The sequence below is a fragment of the Lontra canadensis genome, unplaced genomic scaffold (assembly GCF_010015895.1).
Source record: "Lontra canadensis isolate GAN:19392208 unplaced genomic scaffold, GSC_riverotter_1.0 scaffold10, whole genome shotgun sequence".
Taxonomy (NCBI): Eukaryota; Metazoa; Chordata; class Mammalia; order Carnivora; family Mustelidae; genus Lontra; species Lontra canadensis.
The window spans coordinates 4,396,210-4,421,899 of record NW_022631004.1 but is presented as its reverse complement, the minus strand read 5'-3'; the positions used below and the strand labels follow the sequence as shown (position 1 = coordinate 4,421,899).

Here is a 25,690-nt window from a genome sequence, read left to right as displayed (position 1 = left end):
GCCTGCTTCCTCCTCTCTGCCTGCCTCTCTGCCTACTTGTGATCTCTGTCAAATAAATAAACAAAATTTAAAAAAAAAAGAAAAGTGTGAATAAATACAATTTTTAATGAGGGGCGGAAGCCTTATCTATCCTAATTATAAGATATTGTGCCTATAAAATAGATAGTAGATTCTGTCTTTATAAGCAAACTCTATCTTGAATAAGTTTTTTTTATTTCTAGTAGCAGTTGTTTTGAATGTAGATACATACGAATGTTCCCACAGTGATAAGTCTTTGAATTCAGCATTCCTTTGATGGAGGTTGGTACGTGATATCATTCTTATCAAATTTCAGTACTATTTAAAATCTAGTTTAGGGGGGTATAAGGGGGAGTGGGTGAGGCCAAGAGGGTAGACAGAAAACTATTAAAATAGTTTTTAATAGTGATTAATAACAGTGATTCTGTAAGTTCTTGTTAAACGCTTGTTGACTGAATGAGAGGGGAAGTGGGAGAGATAGAGAGGAGACAGATTTTGTGTGTTTGTGTGTGTGTGTTGATAAAATGGAGAAAATAGATGAGTCGGGAGATTGCTAACTTGATCAAGTAGAATAACAGATACAGTAATTTGTGACCAAAAAGTGAGTTATTAGACTTAAAAATTCCAGAGTTATTGCTTCCTGAGTAATGACAAGGTCCCAAAGAGTGGCCATGGGAATTCCAGTGGCTTAAGAAGAATGGGGGATGAAAGATGAAAGGAATTCAAGATGAAGAGGTTAATGAAATCTGAGATGAAAGTATAGGTTGGATTGTACTTCATTAATCTAGTCTATCTTTTATCTTCCCTCTTTTTTTTGACCCATTGTCCAACTACAAATTACCAAACCTATGTCAAACTACCAAATTTGGGCTCCTACAAGTATACCAAGGAGAAAAAAAATCATACACACAGTAACAGACTATTATTATACCACCCATCTTTCAGTATCAACAGAGGTAGGCAAACTCATGCAATAGATTTTATTTCATTTTAAATATTTCACAGTTTGTATTAAAAAAAAAAAAAGACAACAGACTACATACCGTGTCATTATAGGCTATGTTTTTGTTGAGCTATGAAAACTCAGCTTGGACCTTATATCAGTTTGGAAAGAATGGCAAACTGAACATAGAATCATTGCATTCTCTGAAAGTGCCCAAGTGCATGCAAAAGATTGGGAACATCCAGAATAATGGAAGAGTTGGGGATAGAGCAGAAAACCTGGATGTGCCGAAGCCCATAATAAGTATTTGGGGTTGGCTAAAAAGAAAGTAGATGGCCATGTTAAGGTGGGAAAGAGGGCAGTGAGGTAATGCGGCCCACAAGGAAATGTGGGATGGGAGTCAGTAATGTACAAATATTCAAAAACAGTTCTCTACGGCAGAGTTCCTAAAATGTAGGCAAAGGATTAGCTGTGTCAGCGCCACCTGGCTTATTTGAAATTCTGGCTCCTTGGCTTCATACTCCAATTTAATGAGATCATAGTGGACAGCTGAAAAGAAGCTGAATTTTAATACGTTCTCAGGTGGTTCTTACCCAAACTAAAGTTTGAGAACTGGTAGTTTAGAAGTATCAGTGGAGAGCTAAGAAAATGCTGACCTTGCCTTTTATTTGCTTGATAAGGAGATTGTTGGAGAATAATCATCTTTGACTTGAGGTAATTGTGGAGAGGTAGAGAGGCCACTATGAGAAGGTTAGGGCATTGTGATAGTTTACAATAGGATTGGGGACGTGGAGATTTGAATAATAGCTTTGCTTCTGGCAGATATTCCTTATAGGCAGCTAACTGTTAAATAACAAAGGGGATTTTTTTAAAAGATTTTATTCATTTATTTGAAAGAGATCATGGGGCAGGGGCAGGAGGGGTGAGGGGAGGAAGCAGACTCCCTGCTGAGCACGAGCCCAATGCGGGTCTTGATCCCAGACCCTGGGATCCTGACCTGTGTGGAAGGCAAACACTTAACCCACTGAGTCACACAGGTGCCCCAACAAAGTAGATTTTTAAATTACCAAAATTCAAGGAATACTTAACAGAAACTTTTCAGTTTGTTTCTTTAAAAATTATGTAAATGTTTTGGAAGGTGTTACCCATTTTGAGGAATGTTTAATTTGAGAAAATTGCTAGTAAATGAAGTATTAGTATTATATCTACTAGACACTAGGAATAAAAACTAAAGGGGAACAAGATAAGCAACCTGGTTGTAGCTTTTACAGTATGCAGGAAGAGAGAATATAGAAATTAATTAATTTACAAATTAATTTTTTTTTAAAGATTTTATTTATTTATTTGACAGACACAGATCACAAGTAGACGGAGAGGCAGATAGAGAGAGAGAGAGGAGGAAGCAGGCTCCCTGCTGAGCAGAGAGCCCGTTGCGGGACCCGATCCCAGGACCCTGAGATCATGACCTGAGCCGAAGGCAGCGGCTTAACCCACTGAGCCACCCAGGCGCCCCTACAAATTAATTTTAATATCATCTGAAAAGTAATATGCTAGGCCAAGTATAGCATGGTCTGAGGATTGGTGGGAAGAATATAGAAAGATTACCTGAGGCATTGCTAAGCAAGCTGAATCTCAAGGGTGAGCTGGCCAAATGAAGAAGGGTGAGCTATGTTCCCATCAGAGGCAACTCTAAAGAGCTGAAAAGGTGTAAGACTATAGAATTGAAAATTTGCTACTGTTGAAGTGGAAAATGTGGGGGCAGATGTGTGAGAATGAAGCTAGAGAAGTAAGTAGGGACCAGAGCCAGCAAAACCTTAAAATCATGTTGAGGAGTTGGGGATTTTACCTAAAAGTCAAAGGAAGTGAGGGACGCTAAATGATGTAAAAATGGAAGCGTCTCAGTCAGATTCACATTTTAGAAAGCTCTCTCTGTGGGGCGGCTAGGTGGCTCAGTTGGTAAAGCATTTGGATCCCAGGATTCTGGGATCCAAACCCCACATTGAGCCCCACATCGGGCTCCCTGCTCAGCGGGGAATCTGCTTCTCTCCCTTTCCCTTTGCTGTTCCACCTGCCTGTGCTCTCTCTTTCTGTGTCAAATAAATAAAATCTTCTTTAAAAAAGAAAGAAAGTCAAAGAAAGTTTTCTTTGTCTACAGTTTGAAGAATGAATTTCAGGGGTGACAAGACTAGAGACCTGGGAGGGAGATGGATCAGTTAGATTTCCAAAGGAAGTGGGGAAGTGAGACTTAAGCGTAGAGAACCTAGAACCAGTAAAGAGTAACAGACCATTTTAAAAGATGCAGATAAGAGGAAAACAGTGAGAGCATAGTGTAAGGGAACTAAGGGACAAGATAAGTCTTACGATTTATAGAATACGTAGAGAATCCTCACAGATTATTGCTGGTTACAGGACACACTTCGAGAATTACTCCTTTATTTAAAATTTCTCCTCTCACCCTGTATAAAGAGGAGCATTAATTAATAAATCTCTAGTTCTGCTTATCAGTATTATAATGTGCATCTACTGAAGATGTGTATTTTAAAGCAAATTGGCTAAACAGTTTGTGTTCTTTATTTGTTGGTTTTACACTAACTAGTTCAAAAGTAGATTACTCTGCGAAATTATAAATTCTGAAGTTATGTTTTTTAGCTTCATTCCTGTTCTTACCTCCATGAAAATCTGCAAAATGAAGGCATTTGGTTGAAAATTAGCACCCCTGGGGCACCTGGGTGGCTCAGCGGGTTAAGCCTCTGCCTTCGGCTCAGGTCATGATCTCAGGGTCCTGGGATCAAGCCCCGCATATGGCTTTCTGCTTCCTCCTCTCTCTCTGCCTGCCTCTCTGCCTACTTGTGATCTCTGTCAAATAAATAAATAAAATCTTTAAAAAAAAAAAAAAGAAAATTAGCACCCCTTCCCGTTGTATGGAATCTGTCACTACAAATATTATTTTGTATCCTCAAAAGAACTTAAAATGTACATGAAACTTTTTTACCAAATAGAATGTTTTTACCAAAAGCATTATATTTATTGTTTCAGCTTAATTGTTTGAAAATTTGTTTTTAAAATACTAAATGCTGCATATTAACCTAATGCTTTAATAGAAAGTTAACTTTATATTTATTCCATTTTATTGTATAATTAAGCATGATTTTGCTAAGTCCTAAACTTTGGCTTGAATGTCAGTGACATAAAAATGCAAATTAGGGATTTTATGTTGTTGGGTATAGTGGGCTCATTGTTGCTGAAATCCACTCTGGAAACCATAAGGGTAAATGCAGTAGCAGATACTTTAAAAGTTACTAAGCAAGGCACAGCTTCATAACTGAGTCACTTTAAAAAAGAAATTAAGGATCATGTAAAAGCACATTTTAGGTTTTTGTGAGTTATGAGGCTAAATTATATTACTTAGTATGTATTTTACAAAAAAACAAATAGTCAACAAACTCATAAAGTACAGAGTGTTAACCTCATAAGTCCTACGTTCCTCTCACATAACCCCATATCACTTTGTGTTACATTCAACTGCTAAATAACTATCAAATTGATAATTCTGTTCAGAATCTGAAAGGACCCATTTGTACCACTTGTGGTTAGGTTCCTTCTGTTAGTGATGGTTTAGGCATAGAAAGGCCTTAGTGCTTGTCAGATTTCACAGCTGTTTTACATAAAGGTTTTTTTCTGGAAGAACTTTTGTTTGTTGAGTAAAAGATGCCTGAGATAATTGGGAGGGGTCTGAGTGACATGTAATATCCTCGGAAAACTAGTTGTGTCTTCCAGAAGCCGTGCATGAGAAGACGGAAGGCATCCCTGTAACTTCTTGAAAACTTAGATAATCAGAGATATCATGTTTACTGTGTAACTTCTTATCAACTACTACTGCTGTATCTCTTTTCTGGGAATTTACACCATGCTTTGTGACTGGACAGATGATTCAAATGAGTAATGTTCTTTCCAGAGAAGTTCCAAGAACATAGCAAACACAACTGCCCTGAACCTGTATGCCATTTTTATTTTGTTTTCATGTGCTTTTTTTTTTTTTAATGAATTTATTTATTTATTTGACAGAGCACAAGTAGGGAGAGTAGGCAGAGGGAGTGGGAGAAGCAGCCTTTCTGCTGAGATAGGAGCCTGATGTGGGACTCAATCCCAGGACCCGAAGGCAGATGATTAACCAACTGAGCCACCGAGCCACCCCCACCCCCGCCGCGTGCTTTTTTATTCTTCGGATTTTGAAGAGTGTCTTTGATACTTATTTTCTTAGAGCCAAAAAGTTATCAAGACTGTGAGCAAGGCAGCATTCAAGGAAACCATTCCAAAAATAGGTTGACCTTAATGACCAATCTTGCAAAGTATAAAAAATGTCTTGGTAGTTTGACAGTATTTATTTTGTAAGTGGTATATTTGTCTTTCAGAGAGAAAAGATTGTCTGGTTTTAATGTAAATATGAATGAAAGGATCATTAATATTTAAAACTAGAAACTACTGATTTAGTATATTAAAAAATAAACTGGAAAGGTAAAGATCATTTATTCCATGAAATGAACAGACTCAGAGATTTGGTTTAAAAATAGGAATTAAATAAATCTGAGTGTAATGATTTTTCTTTTCAATTCTAAATTTAGATGAAAAGGATTTTGTCCTGTGACAAGAGGTTTTAAGTGACATTAGGAAATAAAAAGGAGTGAAACAGTTAATTTCTTTTGTACTCTTAGGAAATTACAAGTTGAGAGTATATTTGCTTTAGTGTTTAAACTTCAGCAGATTCTGAAATAATGATTTTTAAAAGGCATTTCTTTAAATCTTTTAGAAAACATAGGAGCTAAAATAAATTCTAAGTCTCCAGTAAACCGCTTGTAGTTATTTACATTTACTATACATTACAGTTAATATTGTTTCTTAAAGCCTAGCCTAACTATATTACTAGTTAGTGACTAAATGACACATTTTTGTGTCCCAGTTTTTTCATCTGTAGAACAGTAGTGATAGTACCACTTAGCATTATTATCAAGATGAAACAGAGACTGTATAAGCAGTTCTTTTTTTATATAGATTTTCATTTACCACATTTTAATTAAATGATGCCAGTCTCCCAACAACACAGCTCAGATTTAAGTCTCCCTGGTATATTAACTATAATTAGATAAAGGACACTCTTCACTGCTAGCGCTAGAGTCCATAAATCATTATGTGAATAACAGAGGTGAATCATGAGTATCGACTAATCATGTCACTTCTTTCAAAGTCTTGGTGATTGGTCGCTGCGTATCTGTTACTCGGTTCATACAAACAGCAAACCATGTGATAGTCTTACCTTCTTGTCTCATCATAAATCCATGTGACATTTTCCAAATGTGGATGATCAGAAGGGAATGGGTGAATAAGGATGGAAGTGCATCAAAGAAATGAAAAATGATAACACTGAAAAAAGTGAAAATCAGTCAAATCTAGATGGAGTTTTGGAAGAAATAGCTGACTATAGGGATGTTGATTGACACTGCCATTGCTGGAGAGACTCTAGATTTGATCCGGAAGAACTTCGTGAAGACTCACTGATTAACATAAACAAGGAAGGAGCTTTAACATTGTGACGAATTTTTGAAGGTTGCAGAATAATCAATATTTTCCATAAATCACTTTGCACAGTTTCAGCTTGCTGGATCATTTTTACAGTCCTACACTGTAATGCAAAGTGAGGACTCCCTGTACATTAAAGTACTTAGAACAATTCCTAGCACATTGTAAGTGTTCAGGAAATGTTTTTCACTGTAATTATTAGCAATAACATTAATTGGCTGTAATGATGATTGTAGTAAGGGAGAGGGATGCCTAACATTAATTGTGGGGTACTTTATCTGTATTAATTATCTCTCCTGATTTTCACAGGTTTCATAGAACTCTGAGGTAACTTTTAGACTCTTTTTACAGCTGAGCAAACAGGGACTAACAAAGTTTTTAAGTACTTGTCTAGGATTCACATAGCCACTAACTAGGAAAGCTGGTATTCCAATAAAGTCTGTCTGAATTATCTTTCCAGATTTTTCATGTTTCTAGCAATAGTTGGTTCTTGATGAGACTATGACAGTCTTTAAAAAGTGATTTAAGAGTCTTTGCTATTGATAAACATCTTAAAAATATGCCATAATAAATTCAAAAGATAATTGCATAGGGAATTCTAATTAGGATGAAGAAAGCAAGAATAAATGTTTGCAGCTGACTTGTATTTATTATTGTGTTTTTGTGCTGTTATTTTATAGGTTTTTTTGTTTGTCCCCATAATGATTAGCAATAAGACTTTTAAAATTAAGAAAAAATTGTTAATACCTTTGCTTGGATAATATATCGGAATAGATACACTTTTTAAGGCCAATTCAAAGAGATGTCCTTGGTAAAGTTAATGTTAATTGGTTTTCTATTTTGGGGTATACCTGTCACTTGCATTGTTTATAGCAATTTCTTTTGGTTTTGCTAATGAAAAACTCTGGATGCTGAGTATGCATAATTTTTAACCACTATTTCTTAATGTTTTTATTAAATATTAGATATAAAAGAGTATTGACACAAAATGTATAAGATACAGAGAATAACAATAGAAATGAAAGGCATCAAGATTGGGAAGGAAGAGATCAAACTATTTCTGTTTACAAACAATGTGGTCTTGTATATAGAAACTCCTAAGGAATACACACACATATACTCACACACAAATTATTAGAACCAGTAAGTTCAGCAAAGTTGTGAGATACAAGAGCATTATTGCAAAACCTAATTTATTTTTAAGGAATAAATAATGCAAAAACAAAATTAAGAAAAAAATTTCAGTACTCAGGAATATGTGCAAGACTTGTATACTGAAAGCTGTAGAACACTGTTGAAAAAAGCTAAAGATCTAAGTTAAGTGGAAAGACAGCTCATGTTTATGGATCAGAAGACTTAACTCATTAAAGTGCCAGTGCTCACCAAATTGATCATATTCAACATAATTGCTATCAAATCCTATTTTTTTGTAGAAATTGACAAACTGGTCATATGTAAAATCAAGAGATCCAGAAAAAGTCTTGAAAAAGATAAACAGTCTTAGGGCCCACTGATTTTAGAACTTACTACAAAGCTACATTAATCAAACAGTATGGTACTCACATAAGGAAGATACAGGCCAGTGGAGCAGAATTGAGAGTTCAGAAATAGACCCTTACATTTGTGTTCAGTTGAATTTCACCAAGGGTGGCAAAAGTTTTCAATGAGGAAAGGATAGTCTTTAAGAAATGGTGCTGGGACAACTGGATATCCATATGCAAATAATGAAGTTGAATGCAGACCTCACGCCATACTCAAAAATTAACTGAATGGGCGTCTCGCTGGCTTGTTCAGTGGATCATGCAACTCTTAATCTTAGGATTGTGAGTTTGAACCCCACGTTGGGTGAAGAGATAACTTAAAAATAAACTCTTAAAAAAATTTAAGTTGAATCAAAGATTTAAATATAAGAACTACAGCTATAAAATTCTTAGAATAAAAACAGATATAAATCTTTATGACTTTGGATTAAGCACTTGAGTTTCTTAGATACAACACCAAAAACATAAGCAACAAAAGAAAAAATAGATAAATTGGACTTAATCAAAATTTAAAACATTTGTGCTTCAGAGAGCACCATGAAGAAAATTAAAAGGCAGCTAACAGAATGGGAAAAAAATATTTGCAGATCATACATTTGATAAGGGAATTGTGTCTTAAAACTCACATGGCTCACTCCCAAACACTGCTTCCAGGAATCTGTTCACCCAAAGTAGCATTTGTTGACCTTCATTCTGTATCTCTTTTACCCTGCCTTAAAAAAAAAAAAACACTTAACTTACTACTTGTTACTTACAGCACTTCTTATTGACATACATTTATTTGTTTATCAGGCTCCTTCCCCTTCCTTCCCCCATGTGAGTCTAATTTGGGCAGAGACTGTTTCTACACTGCTCTATCTCTAGCTAGAGCAGGGTCTGTTATTGGTGTTCATTAAATGTTGGGACAATGAATACATTTTTAAAAATAAATAAATAAATAAATCCTTTATGTTCCAGAGCTCAAGCAGTACTTTCTCTTTTCCTATTTGGCCCTCATAGATTAGTCCCTCTTCTGAATTCCTCTGATACCTCTTGTCTTTACTTTGGCAACAAGTTTAACTTTTATATTAATATTGTGTATCTTGTCTCTCTGATGAGGCAAGGACTGTACCTTAACCTTTTTCTTTGCGTAGAAGGTCTAGCATACAGCTAGAGTCAGCAAATACTCATTAAATTTAAAAATATACCTATTGCTGTAGCAGCTTCTTAATCTATATGGTTTTGAATCACAAGTCCTTTCAACAAATTCATTTATTCATTGAACAAATATTTAGTGAATGTCTGTATCTCAGGCACTATTTCAGGTGCTAAACATATAGCAAGCAGTAAACAAAATAAGCAACATCCCTGCTTTCATGAAGCTTACAGTATATAGAGAGAAGAGATAAAAATAAATACAACTACTGAGTGACACCTATATAAAACTTCCCATAGTGAGCAGAATAGGGAGTTCCAGTGTAAGGTTGTGAGAGTTGCTATTTTATTTTATTTTATTTACTATTCTTTTTTTTTTTTTTAAGATTTATTTATTTTAGAGGGGGGAGCAGATGGAGAGAATTTCAAGCAGACTCTCTGCTGAGGGTGGAACCCAACACAGGGCTCAAGCCCATGACCCTGCAACCATGACCTAAGCCGAAATCAAGAGTTGGCCGTTTAACCGACTGAGCCACCCAGGTTCCCTGAGAGCTATTTTATATGTTGTTGGGGGAAAGCTTCTCTCACTAGAGAAGCAAGCCCTGTAGATGTCTGCTAAGAAAGCATTCAGGGTGAGGGGGTGTGGAAGAGGAAGTACAAGGCTCTGAAACAAAGATAGGTTTATTGTTTTTGACGTAACTGTGCGGCAGCTAAGGCTGATTCTGGTAGGAGATGAAGTCAAATCATGTAATGCCTAGAGAGCATTTAACTGGGTTTTCTTCAAATGAGATGCGAGGCAATTGGAGAGTTTTTGCATGTGGGGTAATTTTGGTTGATGTATGGATTTCGTGGTGTGTGTCTTGGATAGAAGCAGGGAGACCAATTAAAAGGCCGTTAAAGTAATCCAGTTGAAATATGATGCTTGCTTAGACGAGAGTGGTAGCAGTGGAAGTGGTAAGAATTGATTTGATCCTGGATACATTTTGGGAGTAGATCTGATAGTATTTGCTAATGGTTTAGATGTGGACATAAGAGAGAATCAAGGATTTGGGCTAAGATTTTGGTAGTAGAGATGCTGTTAACTGAAAGGAGTGAAAATGTAGGTGATATTATTTTGTTTTGTCTGTTGGGGGTTGGGGATTTACTGTGGAATCAGTCAGTTTGGACACATTAAGTTTGAGATGCATATTTAATATCCAAGTCGAAATAGCAAGTATGTAATCGGATATATTGGAGTTAAAGAGAGGGCCAGGTAAGACACCTAAATTTGGAAGTTGTCAAGGTATAGATGGTTTTTAAAGCCAGAAGAATCAATTAGATCACCCAAGAAGTGGCTATAGGAGAAAAAGTCCTCTAACTGAACCCTGGGGCACTTCAGAATTTGGAGGTTGGGGAGATGAGGAGGAATCAGCGAAGGAGACAGTGGAACATAACAGATACTGTAAAAGGAAAGTCAGGAATGTCTGAAGTTAGCTGGCGGGTGGAAAGTACAACAAGGAGAGAACAGTTAATTACCTATGTCAAATACTGTTTGATAAGTGATAAATTTGGTAAGTCAAACGCTATTTGATAAGAAGAGAATTGACTTCATTAGTTACTAAATCAGGGCCTATCATACCAATCAAATAATTGCCTAGGCAAAATGAGTTTCTCAAGAAAAACCCTTCCCAGCACTTGCCAGTTATGTATCTGCTAAATTTAGACTTTGCTAGGGAGTCTGGGTGGCTGAGTCAGTTAAGTGTCCAACTCTTGTTTTCAGCTCAGGTCATGATCTCACCGTGGTGAGATCGAATCCTCTGTCCGGCTCCCATACAGAGTCTGCTTAAGATTCTCTCTCTCTCTCTCCCTCTCCTCCCTTTCTTTTTCTCTCTCAAATAAATAATAAATAAAATCTTTTTTAAAAACTTAGACTTTGCCAATTAGAAAATTTAAAATGTTAGTCCTGAGTTTTCATATTATAACTGTACATTATGTATAGTTCTTAATATTCTTTAATATTACCATATTAAGAAAGGATTTCAAAGACATATTTTTGTTTTAGTGCATCATTTATCAGTATTGTGGGAAACCAGTGGAATCCATTCAGACTCTGATTATGAAAATTAGGTAATTCCTCATATCCAAGCCAGAGGAAAAAAGGACTTTTGGAAGTGTTTCTTAGCATTCTATTTTTTTAACTGTTAAAACAGAATGTGGATATTTATTTTATTATTTATTTTTTATATTTATATTTATTACAGCTAAGTTCCAGTTAGAAGCTAATTTGCATTTGTGTCGACTAATATCAGTGTTTAACATAAATTTAAGTAGCAGAAAATTTCCTTTACCTAACCCTGATTGAAATCCAAGAGCCTTGCTTACCTAACTAACCTTGAAATCAAAGGAAAATTAATACTGCAAGTGAATGATTCATTTATACTGACCATTAGCCAGGCTTATCATGATTGTATTAGACATCAGTTTTTACATAATAGACAGACTTTTTAGTCATCTTAATTCTGTTCTTTAAAATTATTTTATTGATGTATCAGTAGCTTAAGAATTTGAAAATTGAATTTTGGTATCTGCCTGCTGCTTAGTTCTAGAATAATGGAAGTATTTTGTATCTGACAACAAATCTTGCTGAGTTTGCTGCTGGTTATACATCATTATAGAATGCCACAACAGCGTTCTCTACATAGTAGAGAAAAAATAGTTTAAGATGTGAGTTAAAGGACACCCTTATGCTGACTGCCCTATGGTGTGAGATTTTTTATGAAGATTTTCTCTTTTATTCAAATGTTGCCAAGGATTTGAAGCGTTCATTACCAGCTGGACTTGGTCTCTCAGAAACCCAAATTACATCTCATGGCTTTGACAGTACCAAAGAGGGGGTTATTGAAGCAGGAGCATTTCAAGGTAAGAGCCCACACATTTTTAAAGATGGCTGGGGTGGAGAATGGGAGAAGTACATCAAAAGCTACCTTTATTAATAAAGCATAATAAAGTCCTTTGATTCTGTGATAAAACACTGATTTTATAAGCATAGTTTTTTTTCTCTTCAATTTAAATAATTTAAGAATTGTTTTAGGAGTCTTCTTTATATAAATAGATCAATGTGCATTATTTCACTGATTATTAAAGAATTGGTTTTAAAATACTAAAGTAAAAACTGAAAAATTATATAAAAAACACAGATTTAAATTATTTTAGCTTTTAACTACAAAATTTATAACTGTTAAGTCAGTATTATTTTATATAAATACATATTTCCTATTTCAAAGCAAAAGAAAAATAACTTTTATTTTTCCTATTAGACATTCCATGTAAGAGGCCTCCCAAAACCACCCTCAGATTCAGTAATTTGCTGAGAGTACTCACAGGACTCCGTATATAGTCAAATTTATGACTATGATTATTACAAGGAAAGTATAGCAAACACAATTAGCAAGGGCCAAGGATGCCTGAGGCCATCTGGCAAAACTAGGCTTAACTTGCAAGGGTCTTCTCCCATAGGATATTAGAAAGCAGTCATTGATTATGCTTAATTTCCCAAACAGACTGGGACAACATGCCATGAACTATTGTGAACCAGGGAAGCTTGTTGGAGCCTCGGTGCCCCGGGTCTTTATTGGAGATTGCTTGTGTAGGCACCCTCTGCCTAGCATGTACCAACATTCCAGACTCCCCAAAGGAAAACAGGCATTTAGCATAAACCACATTGTTTGTATAAACAGTTTAGGAGGATTGAACCAGTCTTACCACTCTAGGAATGGAGGGAATCTTCCCAAAATTTAAGTTTCCAGATGCCAACCAAGGGTCAATTGTGTAAGACGGTCTCTTTAAAAATAAACAGACCTGCTAAGTTAACTCTTTTCTGCACACATTTCATATATAGTTCTATCTTTAATGTAAGGAAAAGTTGTGTCCTTTTTAATACTCTTGCATATAATAACCTTTTTCAAGTGTTTTTTCATTTTCATGTGAGTGGAAGTAAAACCATGTAAACATTTGGATATAAAAAATGAATTGTTTTCTTTCTTTAGCTATAGTTAAAATAGTAGTTATATTTGATGTTTGATGAAGTATATTAATTTTAACACTTCATTATAATTTCATAAAATAAAAAAAATCTCTGTGCCTTTGCAGTCCTTAGCCCTCTTGTAGATAATAGTAGTCTTTATTTTTATTATACTAATAGTCAATACTTGATTCAGAACAACTTATATTTTGAAATATATTTTTTCCTAAATTGGCCCTACAAGTAAATGTTTAAGATAATCCAGAATAACAACCTCTGCTTTAGGATGTAAAATGAATGGGCTATCTAGTGACATCATTTTTTCCCCCTTTTCATTCTTAGGTTCAGAAAAATAAAACCACAGAAAGGTAGCTTACATGTCAATATCTCAGTAATCATTTTGTAGCATTCTGGCTAGCATATCTTCTCTTGGGGATAACTTTGATTTTGAAAGTGCCTTAAATTATGAGTGCTTAAAGGATAAAAGGCATAATATGCATATAATATGCATAATATGACACCATTTTTGGATCAGTCACCAATTTCCAAATTTAAATGTCAATAGAGAATGTAAAAAATGCGTTTACTATTAAGATATGTTAAGTATTCTCAATGATTATTTAACTGACATTGGGTTTAATCTTTTTCCCCTTAAGTAGAGTAGTAGTATATAATGATTGAAACCAACTGACCATTTAAACTGTTTTGTATAAGCATGGAAATGCTGAGCAGTTTCACTTGCTTATTGATATAGCCTAGTCCTTCGAAGTGGAATAAAAAATATGTTTCATGAGTAATTTATGTCTCTTTGAATTGGCTTTATATAATTTTTTAACATAAGCTGTTGTTGATCAGTATATTTAAAAGAATCATTCTGCCTTATGCAGATTAATTATTTATTAGAATAAAGGTGTAGTTTTTGATTTTTTTTTCAGAAAGTTGTACTTGTTTTAAGTGTCTTTGTTTTAAAGCATTTGCAGATAAATTGGAATGAACATGAGAAAAAGCATATGATTAAAATTTTGAAGTTGGTCTTATGAAAAAAAGTTAAAGGAGTTGGGGCTGTTTTAGGTCTCTAGAAAAATGACTGAATAATAACTTAATAATGATTTTATTACTTAAACAGTTGCTTCAAAAAATAGTAACCATTTACTTTTCCATCTCTAGAACATATTTAGGAGAACTTATACTTAAGTTTGGCCTACCAACAACAAGTATCGAAATCTAATTCCATATACTGGAATCTACTACTTCCATATAGTGGAAATCATGAATAAATCAAAGCTCGTTAGAGTGAAGTATACTTGATATCTGAGTTTTATTTTAGTGGGATATTGATCATTACCTACGTATATTCATATTCCTAAATTCCTAAATTATTAAGGTGAAATGGAGCTAATTCCTCAAATTTAGTCAATAAGCAAGATTTTAGATTTTTAAGAATTATTTTTTATTGAATATTAGTGAATGATTTTAGTAACTAATTTAGCCTACATTAGTGGTTTAAAGGGTTTAAGACACAGAGAAAGGGTGATTACCATGAAAGGGAAAGGAAAAGGCTGAAGTACCGAGTTACCAGGGCGCCATGTCTTTTGCTGTTTTAGTTTGGAAGATTCTGTATCATTTGTTACATACATTGCACACATCTCCTTCTGTGTCATGGGATTATTCCTTATACAGGATTAATAAACAGTAATAACTAGAGCAACAGAACTTTGTTCCTGGGGTCATCAGAAAGTAGAATTATAGTATTTTTTTTTTAACATTTACCTATGTAACAGAAACCCTTGTGCCTTGGATGGTAGTGATAATCTTTGTTTAAAATGGTGATTAGATTGGATAACCTATTAAAATGCCTTCTAACTCAATAAGTAACTGTTTTCTGTGTTGAATTTAATAATGGAGATTTTAGGGTGTGAATTCAGAGCATCTCTGAGTCTCTGATAAGCTGTTTTAACCCCTCTGGGTTTTATTTCTCTTATAGTTTAAGTCACACTTAGTTGATTTCTGTCATCCCTTCTAGTTTTAAATTCAACAGATTTAAAGAGATAAATATCTCTCACTTTGAAAGGTAGTGCCAGTCTATTTAGGTCTATTGTATGTTTGGATTTTAATGTTAGGTCTAGTTCAAATTAAGGTTTTCATATTACTAAAACTGATGACTATTTCTCCATCAGAACTGAGTATATCTGGGATATAACCAATTATTACGAATTCTAAATAAAGATATTTGATCTTGATTTCTATACTATTAGAACATTTAAATTATGAATTTGATTCATTATATGATTTCTAGGGAACTGGGAGAGAGTGTAGTTGAAATAAAAGTATCTTACAGACTTGAAAATATTCTCAGCTAAATGTGGAAGGATATTAAGTTTTTCAACTTTTAATTATCACTCCCTTAAAGATGTACAGACTTCAGAATTTAAAATAAAGAAAGCAATTGAAGTTATATGGCTTTCTTTGGTTTAATGCCAGACATGAGAACAATGTTGGATAGTCAGTTTTCTCACTTTGTAGATAACTAAGGCTCAGGGATGTTAATTAATTTGCTAGGATATTCCTGATACTATGTGGCACATAGAGCCAGAATTTCAAATGCAGAGTTAAGAATTTAAAATTCAATTGTTTCATTCAAAAATTGTTTTTTCCTATGATTCTCAAACTTAGTTGAGTTTTAGAATAATCTTAAGTGGCCTTTTAAAAACCACAAATGCCTAATGTACTGCATGGTGTCTATAGTTAATAAATACTGTATTGTATACTTGAAATTTGCTAATAGAATAGATCTCAAGTATCCACGCAAAAATAACCAAAAGAAGTTATGGATATATTAGTTTGTATACATACATGAAAACATCCCACTGTGCACCTGAAATGTATACAGATTTTTTTGTTTAATAAATAAAAACAGTTGAATAAAAAAGGTAAAACTGTAAAAAATATAAACAAAAACCTACAGATACCCCTGGATGATCAGTAGATCTTATGCAGCGTCCCAGCTATGTTTGTTTTTTTTTTTTAATTTTATTTATTTATTTGACAGACAGAGATCACAAGTAGGCAGAGAGACAGGCAGAGAGACAGGCAGAGAAGCAGGCTCCCGGCCAAGCAGAGAGCCCGATGCGGGGCTCGATCCCAGGACCCTGGGATCATGACCTGAGCTGAAGGCAGAGGCTTTAACCCACTGAGCCACCCAGGCGCCCCTCCCAGCTATGTTTTAAAAGCTTCATTCATACGATTAAGTAGAATATGCTGTTGCACTCTACATCATCAGTTCTCAAACTTCAGAATACATACAAATCACCTAAGCATCTTGTGAAAATGCAGATTCTAATTCAGTAGGTCTAGGACCGGACCTGAGTTTTTGCATTTTTAATGAGCTCTCGGGAAATTCCTGTTATAGGTCCCCTGTATCCCCATTAGGAGTAGCAGTGACCTACACTTTGTGCTGTTGCCTGTATGATGAGAAGTTTTGGACTCCTCAATTCCTGTGAACACTGTGACTAGTTCACAATTTGTGCATTCTAAGTTTGATGCATTATTACATACCTTTGTTTATCTACTTAAAGAGCTTTCCTTTGAATGTAGGAGTAGCAGGTTATAAAATATTTACTTAAACTTTAAATCGTTCAGCTATGGAACTTTAATCACATTCTGTTAATCCATTTGGAAATAACAGAGTCCAGGTAAAGTCATGTTTAGACGTGACCTTGCCAAGTTTCTTCTTATAGTTACACGTGTTTTGTTTGGTTTCAACAGTTCCATGAAAAGTTTATGCAAGAATTCTGCCTGGTCGCATCCATTTATTTTTAGTCCCTTCCTGCAAGAAAGCAAATATATTAATTCCAGTTTTTAACCCAATTTGAAAAATATTTTTAAGGGCAGTGTCAGTAAACCGAGATTCAAAATGTGTGGTATGTAGAGAAGAAAGAGGATTTTCACAGTTAAATGTCTACCCTTTCCAGGTTCCCCGGCACCACCATTGCCATCTGTTATGTCTCCTAGCAGGGTTGCAGCTAGTCGGCCGGCTCAACAAGGAAGTGATTTAATTGTCCCTGCAGGTATTCACTGCACTCATTGGATAAAACCCTCTTGCTACTTCTGAAACTAAACTAATTCACTCAGTTTCGTAATCCCTTGCTTTATATTCATAGGTGTGTGTAATTCTGCCTTTTCTTGGTGGCTGCTGCTTTCTTTTTTTAACAATAACGGAAATAATCTTTCTAGGCATACCTCTTTTTCTGGCTTTTCAGTGTTATTAGCTATGTATCTTAAACATGATGTTTAATTCACTTTGAGATTAAAAAACATTGTAAAATTGGATTCATTTTACATCACGCTTTATCAACTCTGGAAAAATGTAGAGTAACTTATTTGATCCTCTCAGCTTTGCAGCTCTGCTCTCTTATTTTCAGTCAAACAAGAAAGGAGCCTTCAACAGTTGGCTTGTTCATTATTTGGAATGGGTCAAGTGGAAAATGTTGTATCTTCCTATTTTCAACTACAGTTTACAGATAGCTTGCAGATTGCAACAAAATGATATATAATTTACCAATTATCCCCAGTGAAAAGTACTTGGGGAAAATGTATTTCTTTGCATTGAATTTGCTCTATACTTTAATATTGCCGAACTATAAAAATAGGAAAAATTTGAACAACACATTTCTTTTTCACATATGAAATGTTAACATTCTGTATTTTGTTTCTATGACAATTTTATAAATCTTAAATGTATTTGATTTTAATATACCATTCTTGATTTTAGGCTTGTGGTAAAGTTGTGGCAAAGGCTGGTCTGACTGTAGGAGTAAGTGAGAAGAGAAATTTTTGCTCTAACTTTAAAAGCCATTTTTTAGGACTTTTTCTCTTCTCCTTATTTCATTGTTGTTTTCAAATTATTATGAAGTTTTTGCTCTAAGTCATTAGTATCATAAACATTTAACTATTTTCTTCTATGAAAAATATTTTACTATAGAAACAATATAGGTATAAAGTTGCTTTTATGTCATAATTTCTTAATTATTGGAACAATACGTTGTCAGGGCTTTATACTGCCTTTATTAATTATGGCTTTTTGCAGGAGGGTGGGTGGTCTTGGAAAAAAAAAAAAAACAGGAGGTACAATGTAGGTCTTGTTTTAGCCTAGCCTTTCATACTGGTGGTAAGGTATTTTTAATGACTATTTGAAATTTGAATTATATTTTTAAATCCTCCAAAATTATAGTAACCTCTTGTTGCTCTGTTCTACATCATATGATGAAAGGAGATCACTGTGAAGAGTACATAACCTTTCCAGATTTTTACTGACACAGTTTTTTTTAGGGTCATTAGGTTGTAAGATTAATTGTGGAAATTTTGTTTTCTAGAAGTAAAGAGCTTATTTAGAAGAGAAGGCTGGTTGTAGCTTTTTTTTTTTTTTAAGATGATAGACAAACCACAAAGCATTTGTGTTTAATTGGCAGAAATATTTTTAAGTGTTTGAAAATTGTCCTCAATTATTCCAGAAAGTTCTACTCCTTCACTTTGTGGAAACCTTTTTAAGTGCATAAGTAGTTTAATTTGAATAGCATCAATGGTTTGGGTTTTTTCCCCTACTCATCTTTATCTAGTTTGTGTTTTGTCTTCTGTTATGATCATGCAGGTGGCCAGAGAACACAAACCAAAAGTGGACCAGTTATTCTAGCAGATGAAATAAAAAATCCTGCAATGGAAAAGTTAGAGCTTGTTAGAAAATGGAGTCTAAACACCTATAAGGTTTGTATTTTTTTAATGTTTCTGCCCTGACTAGCTCTAAGAATTTTCATTCTTATGCAAATTGTATGTTATGCAAATTATTTGCAATTATATGAAAATATAGGAGAGAATAATGCCATCTAACTATAAAAATACAATTACAAAGTGAAGTATTTTGTTTTATTGCTCTTTGAATAAATGTAGTTTCAAAAGTCAGTAACAAAAGAGTAAAAAAGCTACAGAAATGCTTATTAATTCATAGAATATAATTGAAAAAGAAATATATTACCTTGGAATATGTTTACCTGTAGAACTGCTATAGACTTGTCTATCCCTACCTCCTCTTCTTGATACCTTATAGCAACTGAATGTCAGAATTATAGTCATTTTTCAGAGTTGGAATTCTCTGATCTTATTGTAATAATTAAGCATTAACTGTACAGACAGCACCACATTGCAAAGAGTTAAACTTCAACAATGTACTGATGTTGTTAGTTGCATTGCTTCAGAGTAACTGGTAACTATTCTTTTGTATGGCCTCTGTAAAACAAATAAGCAAATTATTTAAGCCATAGTATTTTTGATGTATTACAAATAGCTCAAGCCACAGAGCCACTTAGGACCTTTGAATCCTAACAGGGACAAAACAGAATTTAAATAACAGTTAGGGGCGCCTCGGTGGCTCAGTCAGTTAAGTGTCCATCTCTTGATTTCAGCTCAGGTCATGATCTTGGGGTAGTGAGATAGAGTCTCACGTCAGGCTCTGAGCTCTATGCACAGTCTGCTTGAGATTCTCTCTCTCCTTCTCCCTCTGCCCTTCCCCCGGTCACAATCATGCTCTCTCTCTCTCAGATAAATAAATAATCTTTAAAAAAAATAGTTTAAAGAACAGTGAAGTGGGTGAAAACCCTAGCTACTCAAGTTAGAGCATTGGCCATAACAGTCTACATTGGTGAATTGTTTGTGGATGTAGTGGTTTATAACGCAGCAATGGTCTATATTTTTATACAGAGCACATGTCTGTGTCTTCTCAAGAGTAATATAGAAGTAAATTTATTCTTTCAGTTAATACTTTCAGAATATCTGAAATCATCTACAAAAGTACAGGTTTTCTTAACATGATAAAAGTGCCCTGAAACATGCTTATGAATCTTACCCAAAATTATTTTCCTCATGCCACTGTAGCCCTGAGAAATGCCAATGGTAGTCGTCAAAAAATGGTGCCAGTGTAGACTGTTCTCATTCAGGATGTTGTATTTAATTATTGCTCCTTTTGTTATCAAGGATCTGGATTCTTTCATTCCATGTATTGTCTGTCCCTTTGTATTCCCTCATATCACAACAGTTCACCCATATATCCAGATTTCTACTTCATCTTCTCATTGATGCCACGTATCTATTATCATTAAGTGGACTCTGGCTCCTTAATATTTTATTTTATCCCTTTTTCTCCATTCTCTTGCACAGCCATTGTCTATGTCTGTTACTCTCACATTACTGAAATAGCTTCCTGACAAAATCTCTTAGACTTCATATTCTGCACTGCCTAACATGGTTCACCCTTGCTTGAAATTGTTCATTTGATCTCTATTGTCTTAGAATGGCATGGATCTGACCCATCTACCTTCCCAACATTTTCCCCTATTGCGCCTCTTTCCCACCAGTGATCCATACCAAATTATCCAGAGATATCCTAAACAAACTATGGTATCTCATACATCTATAACTTTGTTCATGTGACTATATTTGCCTACTACTTGGAATTTCTTTTTGCTCCCTTTCATTTCACATATTTGTCTTTCATACCAAACTGAGCTTCATTCATTTATTTATTAAATGTATTTATTCAACCATTCCTTTGTTCATTTACTCATGAAATTTGCTTCTAACTAGTAACATTCTGTGATCACACATTGAAACCTAAAGAATGCAGTCCTTTGCTGTCTCAGTTGATAGAGCATATGACTCTTAATCTTGGGATTGTGAGTTCGAGCCCCACGTTGACTATAGATACTACTTTTTAAAAAAATTAATTAGTGGGGTGCCTGGGTGGCTCAGTCAGTAAGTGTCTGCCTTTGGCTCAGGTTATGATCTCAGGGTCCTGGGATCGAGCCCTGCATCCGGCTCCCTGCTCTGCAGGAGGCCTGCTTCTCTCCTTCCTACTCCCCCTGTCTGATCTCCTCTCTGGATGTCTCTATCTCTGTGAAATAAATAAATAAAAATCTTAAAAATAGATAAATAAAAATAAATAATTAGGGACTCCTGGGTGGCTCAGTCAGTTAAGTGTCTGCTTCAGCTCAGGTCAGGGTTGAAGGATTGAGCCCCATGTCAGACTCCTTGCTCAATGGGGAGTCTGCTTCTCCCTTTCTCTCTACCTCTTCCCCCTCTCATTTTTTCTCTCTCAAATAAATAAAATCTTTTAAAATAATAATTAATTAATTAATTAAAATAACTACCACCTTAAAAAAATACAGCCTTATTTCTGAACCAAGTCTTACTATTACAAATTACAGAATTTAAGGGACACTCTTGTGTCCCTTAGTTCATGTTTCTCTTGTTCCCTCCTTTTTTCCTATATACTTATTATCTGTTCCCTGTTTTTTGGCTACTTCTACAGTAATCTGAGTTGAATCATTTTTTTCTTAAGATTTTATTTATTTATTTGGCAGACAGAGATCATAAGTGGACAGAGAGGCAGGCGGAGACAGAGAGAGGGGGAAGCAGGCTCCCCGCCAGGAGAGAGCCTGATGCAGGGCTCGATCCCCCAGGACCCTGGGATCATGACCCGAGCTGGAGGCAGAGGTTTTAACCCACTGAGCCACCCAGGAGCTTATTTATTTATTTTCTTATTGAGTCTCATCCACGGGAATTCTCACACCCAAAATAAAAAAATTATTAAAAAAAATTTTTTTAAGATTTTATTTTTTATTTCTTTGACAGAAGAGAAGACACACACAAAGAGAACACAAGCAGGGGAAGCAGCAGAGGGAGAGGGAGAAGCAGGCTCTTTCTCCCCTGAGCAGGGAGCCTGATGTGGGGGTCAATCCCAGGACCCTGGGATCATGACCTTCGCAGAAGGTAGACATTTAACCAACTGAGCCACCCAGGTGCCGCTTAAAAATTTTTTTGAGAAGAGTAGAGTAGGGGCACCTGGCTGGCTCCATCAGTGGATCATGCAACTCTTGATCTCTGGGTTGTAAGTTTGAGCCCCACGTTGGGTGTAGAGATTACTTTAAAAAATAGATTTATATGGGGCGCCTGGGTGGCTCAGTGGGTTAAAGCCTCTGCCTTCGGTTCAGGTCATGATCCCAGGATCCTGGGATCGAGCCCCGCATTGGGTTCTGTGCTCAGCAGGGAGCCTGCTTCCTCCTCTCTCTCTCTGCCTGCCTCTCTGCCTACTTGTGATCTCTGTCTGTCAAATAAATAAATAAAAATCTTTAAAAAAATAATAAAAAATTTTAAAAAAAAGAAGAAAAAATAGATTTATATGTATTGACAAGAAAAAAAATCTCAAGGTATTTGGTCATAGGAAAATGACCTATGGGATGTATGTATAGTATACCACAGTCTCATTTTTACTTGAAAAATATATATGTGAGTGTAGAGGTTTAAGGAAGAGTGTAGACTATCCATCAAACTGTTAATAGTAGTTTTGTTTTATTTAGTGGGATTAAAGGAAGGAAGAGGAAATTCTCCTTTTATTTCATTCTTATTTTAATTTTTGGAATAGATATCAGTTCTATAACCAGAACTGTGAAAGATAAGATAAAAGAGCAAATTTGCAAATTTAAAAAATTGCAATATTTTTCACTTCTTTAGAATATTTTTGTTAACTTTAAATGGTGAAGAGTATATTAATGCCCTATATGATTACTCTAAAAATATATTGTTGAGTAGTGAAGTTGCTTATAATTTTTTATTGCTAACAAAAATTTCCTGTATCATTTCTGGGGCAAGACAGAATAACATAATTTAGTACTATTCTTTCTGGATAGAAGTAAAAGAATTCAGGATTCTCTTACCTCTACCTCTTTCTCTTCTTTCCTCCTTCCCTCCCTCTGTCTCTTCCTTTCTTCCCTTTTCTCTCTCCCCACCCTTCCTACCTCCTCCTCTTGCCTCTTTCTCCTTCCTTTCTTCCTTTCATTCCTCCTACTCACACACATACACACAGCTATTTAAGAGGAAGATAGAAGAGAAAAAAGCATTTGAAAACAACAAGAGAGTAGAATTTTGATATGCTTATTATTCCTATATTAACAGCCCACTCATGTTCTTAAATCAATGCTAAGTATTTCAGTTGTAAATAATCTACGCAAGTATAAACCTGAAATATGATTATGTGAGGGAGCTCAACCAATAGATATAAATTAGCTAAGTCTTAAAATGTCCTCTGATTAATAATAGTTATTGGGTATGTCTGGTAAGTTTATTTTGAATCTTGGCGAACTTCTTAGTGGGCTGACAGTTTTCAGTTTTTTAAGAGTAACTTGTTTGAAGCCAAAAATGGTATATGCCAAATGCTGTAGCATTTGTACTTTGGATTGCTATATTACTCCTTTCTCTTTTGTTCTTTTTTTTTTTCTTCCTAAACAAAGTGCATCTTTCCACTTTTAGTGCACTCGACAAATTATTTCTGAGAAGCTAGGCCGTGGATCAAGAACTGTGGACCTTGAACTTGAAGCCCAGATTGATATATTAAGAGATAACAAGAAAAAATATGAAAATATTTTAAGACTGGCTCAGACATTGTCAACCCAGCTTTTCCAGATGGTGCATACCCAAAGGCAACTTGGAGATGCATTTGCTGACCTGAGTTTGAAGTCACTAGAACTCCATGTAAGATTATTTTAAATAACTTTTGGAAAGTGTGGAGGAGGAGAATGGCAATAGTATTCTAAGATGTAATTTGTTACATTTCTGATTTGCTTAACTCTTAATAAATTTGGAATTGGTATTCTTTTAAAATATTTCATGTAATTTTTAAGAAGGCCCAGATGTCTAGAGATGTCAGCTAGAGGTTTCAGGGGAAGGGAACTTAGTTAGAGGAAAGAAAAGGAAAGTAGTCAGCCTGCCTTAGTCTAGGAAAAATCATAGCTATGTGTATGTGAGTTTGGGTAAAAAGCAAATTTAGGTACCTATTGAAAATCTCTTATCTATTCTCAAAGTGTCTTTAAAAAAAAAAAAAAAAAAGATTTTATTTATTTATTTGACAGAGATCACAAGTAGGCAGAAAGGCAGGCAGAGAGAGAGGGAAAAACAGGCTCCCTGCTGAGCGGGGAGCCCGATGTGGGTCTTGATCCCAGGACCCTGAGACCATGACCTGAGCTGAAGGCAGAGGCTTTAACCCACTGAGCCACCCAGGCGCCCCTCAAAGTGTCTTGAGCAAATAGTAACTTGGTTGACTGGATTCATGATCTTTTACTGAAATCATTAATATAAATTGTGAGTTTTTAAAAATTAAGAATTTTAGGGGCACCTGGGTGGCTCAGTGGGTTAAGCCTCTGCTTCAGCTCAGTTCATGATCTCAGGGTCCTGGCATCAACCCCCCACATCGGGCTCTCTGCTTGACAGGGAGCCTGCTTCCCCCCACGTCTCTCTGCCTGCCTCTCTGCCTACTTGTGATTTCTGTCAAATAAATAAAATCTTTTAAAAATTAAAAAATAAAAATTAAGAATTATAGAATAATTATAATTTTTTTTTGCATATATCTCTAAAGTATTCAGTAAAGCATTCCTAAGAATTTCTTATGTTACCTTAAGTGACTTCTTTGATCACTTTTTTTTTCCCCCTACCCTGGAGCCAAAAAGGTTAAATCCCTTGCCTGCAGACTTTCTAACTTGAAGAGTTAGATAATTTAGAGCATTAAATTATTTGATAATATCTACAATCTTGGAAAAGAAAGTTTGGCTAGAGATGGCAATCTATCTCATAATAGTGAGGAATACTTAGATTCAATTCTAACTGAGTCACTAAATAGACAAAAAGAATTAATCTAATATTTGGGAAGCTGATTAGTTTAACAGCTGTCCACAATTTCAGTGTAACGAGCTGGATGCTTTATAGTCATTGTATCATGTAATTTACCTAATAATACTGCAAGAAATATTAACGCTATTTTATAGATGAGGAAACTGAAACCAAGAAAGGTTAGGTAGTATTCGTAAGATCACAAAACAAATAAAAGGTAGAGCTGTGGAGCACCTAGGTAGCTCAGTAGGTTGAGCCTATGACTCTTGCTTTCGGCTCAGGTCATGATCCTGATCAGAGTCCTGGTATTGCGCTGGTGTCCTCCGCACTCTCAGCTGGGACACTGCTTGTCCCTCATCCTCCCGCACTGGTCCTCTCCCTGCTCATGCATGTGCCTGTATGTGTTCTCTCTCTCTCTCTCAAATAAATAAATACATAAAATCTTTTTTTAAAAAAGGTAGAGCAAGATGCCTGGGTGGCTCAGTTGGTTAAGCATATGCCTTCCAGCTCAGGTCATGTCCTGGGATCAAATCCTGCATCAGACTCCTTGCTCAGCTGGGAGCCTGCTTTTCCTTCTGCCTGCTGCTCCCCCTGCTTGTGCATACTCTGGCTCTCTGTCTCTTTTACAAATAATAAAATCTTGGAAAAAAAATGAAAAAAAGGTAGAGCTGAAAGTCATATATATGTACAATTTATGTTTTATATATATAAACATACATATACTTGTTTTGTTTTCATAGCCGAGGACATATACAGACAGCGAGGCCAGGAGAG

The 25,690-nt window shown here is 35.2% G+C and overlaps 1 protein-coding gene across 6 annotated transcripts in view; it reads left to right on the top strand.

The window, feature by feature from the left end:
* The window catches only part of ARFIP1 (ADP ribosylation factor interacting protein 1), a 104,027-nt gene that overhangs the window by 37,210 nt on the left and 41,127 nt on the right, over positions 1–25,690 (top strand). For 4 of the 6 annotated variants that reach the window (XM_032855508.1, XM_032855507.1, XM_032855509.1 and 1 more), the window contains exons 3-6: positions 12,000–12,108; positions 17,182–17,277; positions 18,858–18,970; positions 23,564–23,785. In XM_032855508.1, coding sequence (XP_032711399.1) covers positions 12,000–12,108; positions 17,182–17,277; positions 18,858–18,970; positions 23,564–23,785 — 540 coding nt within the window. The remainder of the gene's footprint in view (positions 1–11,999; positions 12,109–17,181; positions 17,278–18,857; positions 18,971–23,563; positions 23,786–25,690) is intronic. The other 2 variants (XM_032855512.1, XM_032855513.1) reach the window with 2 other exon arrangements.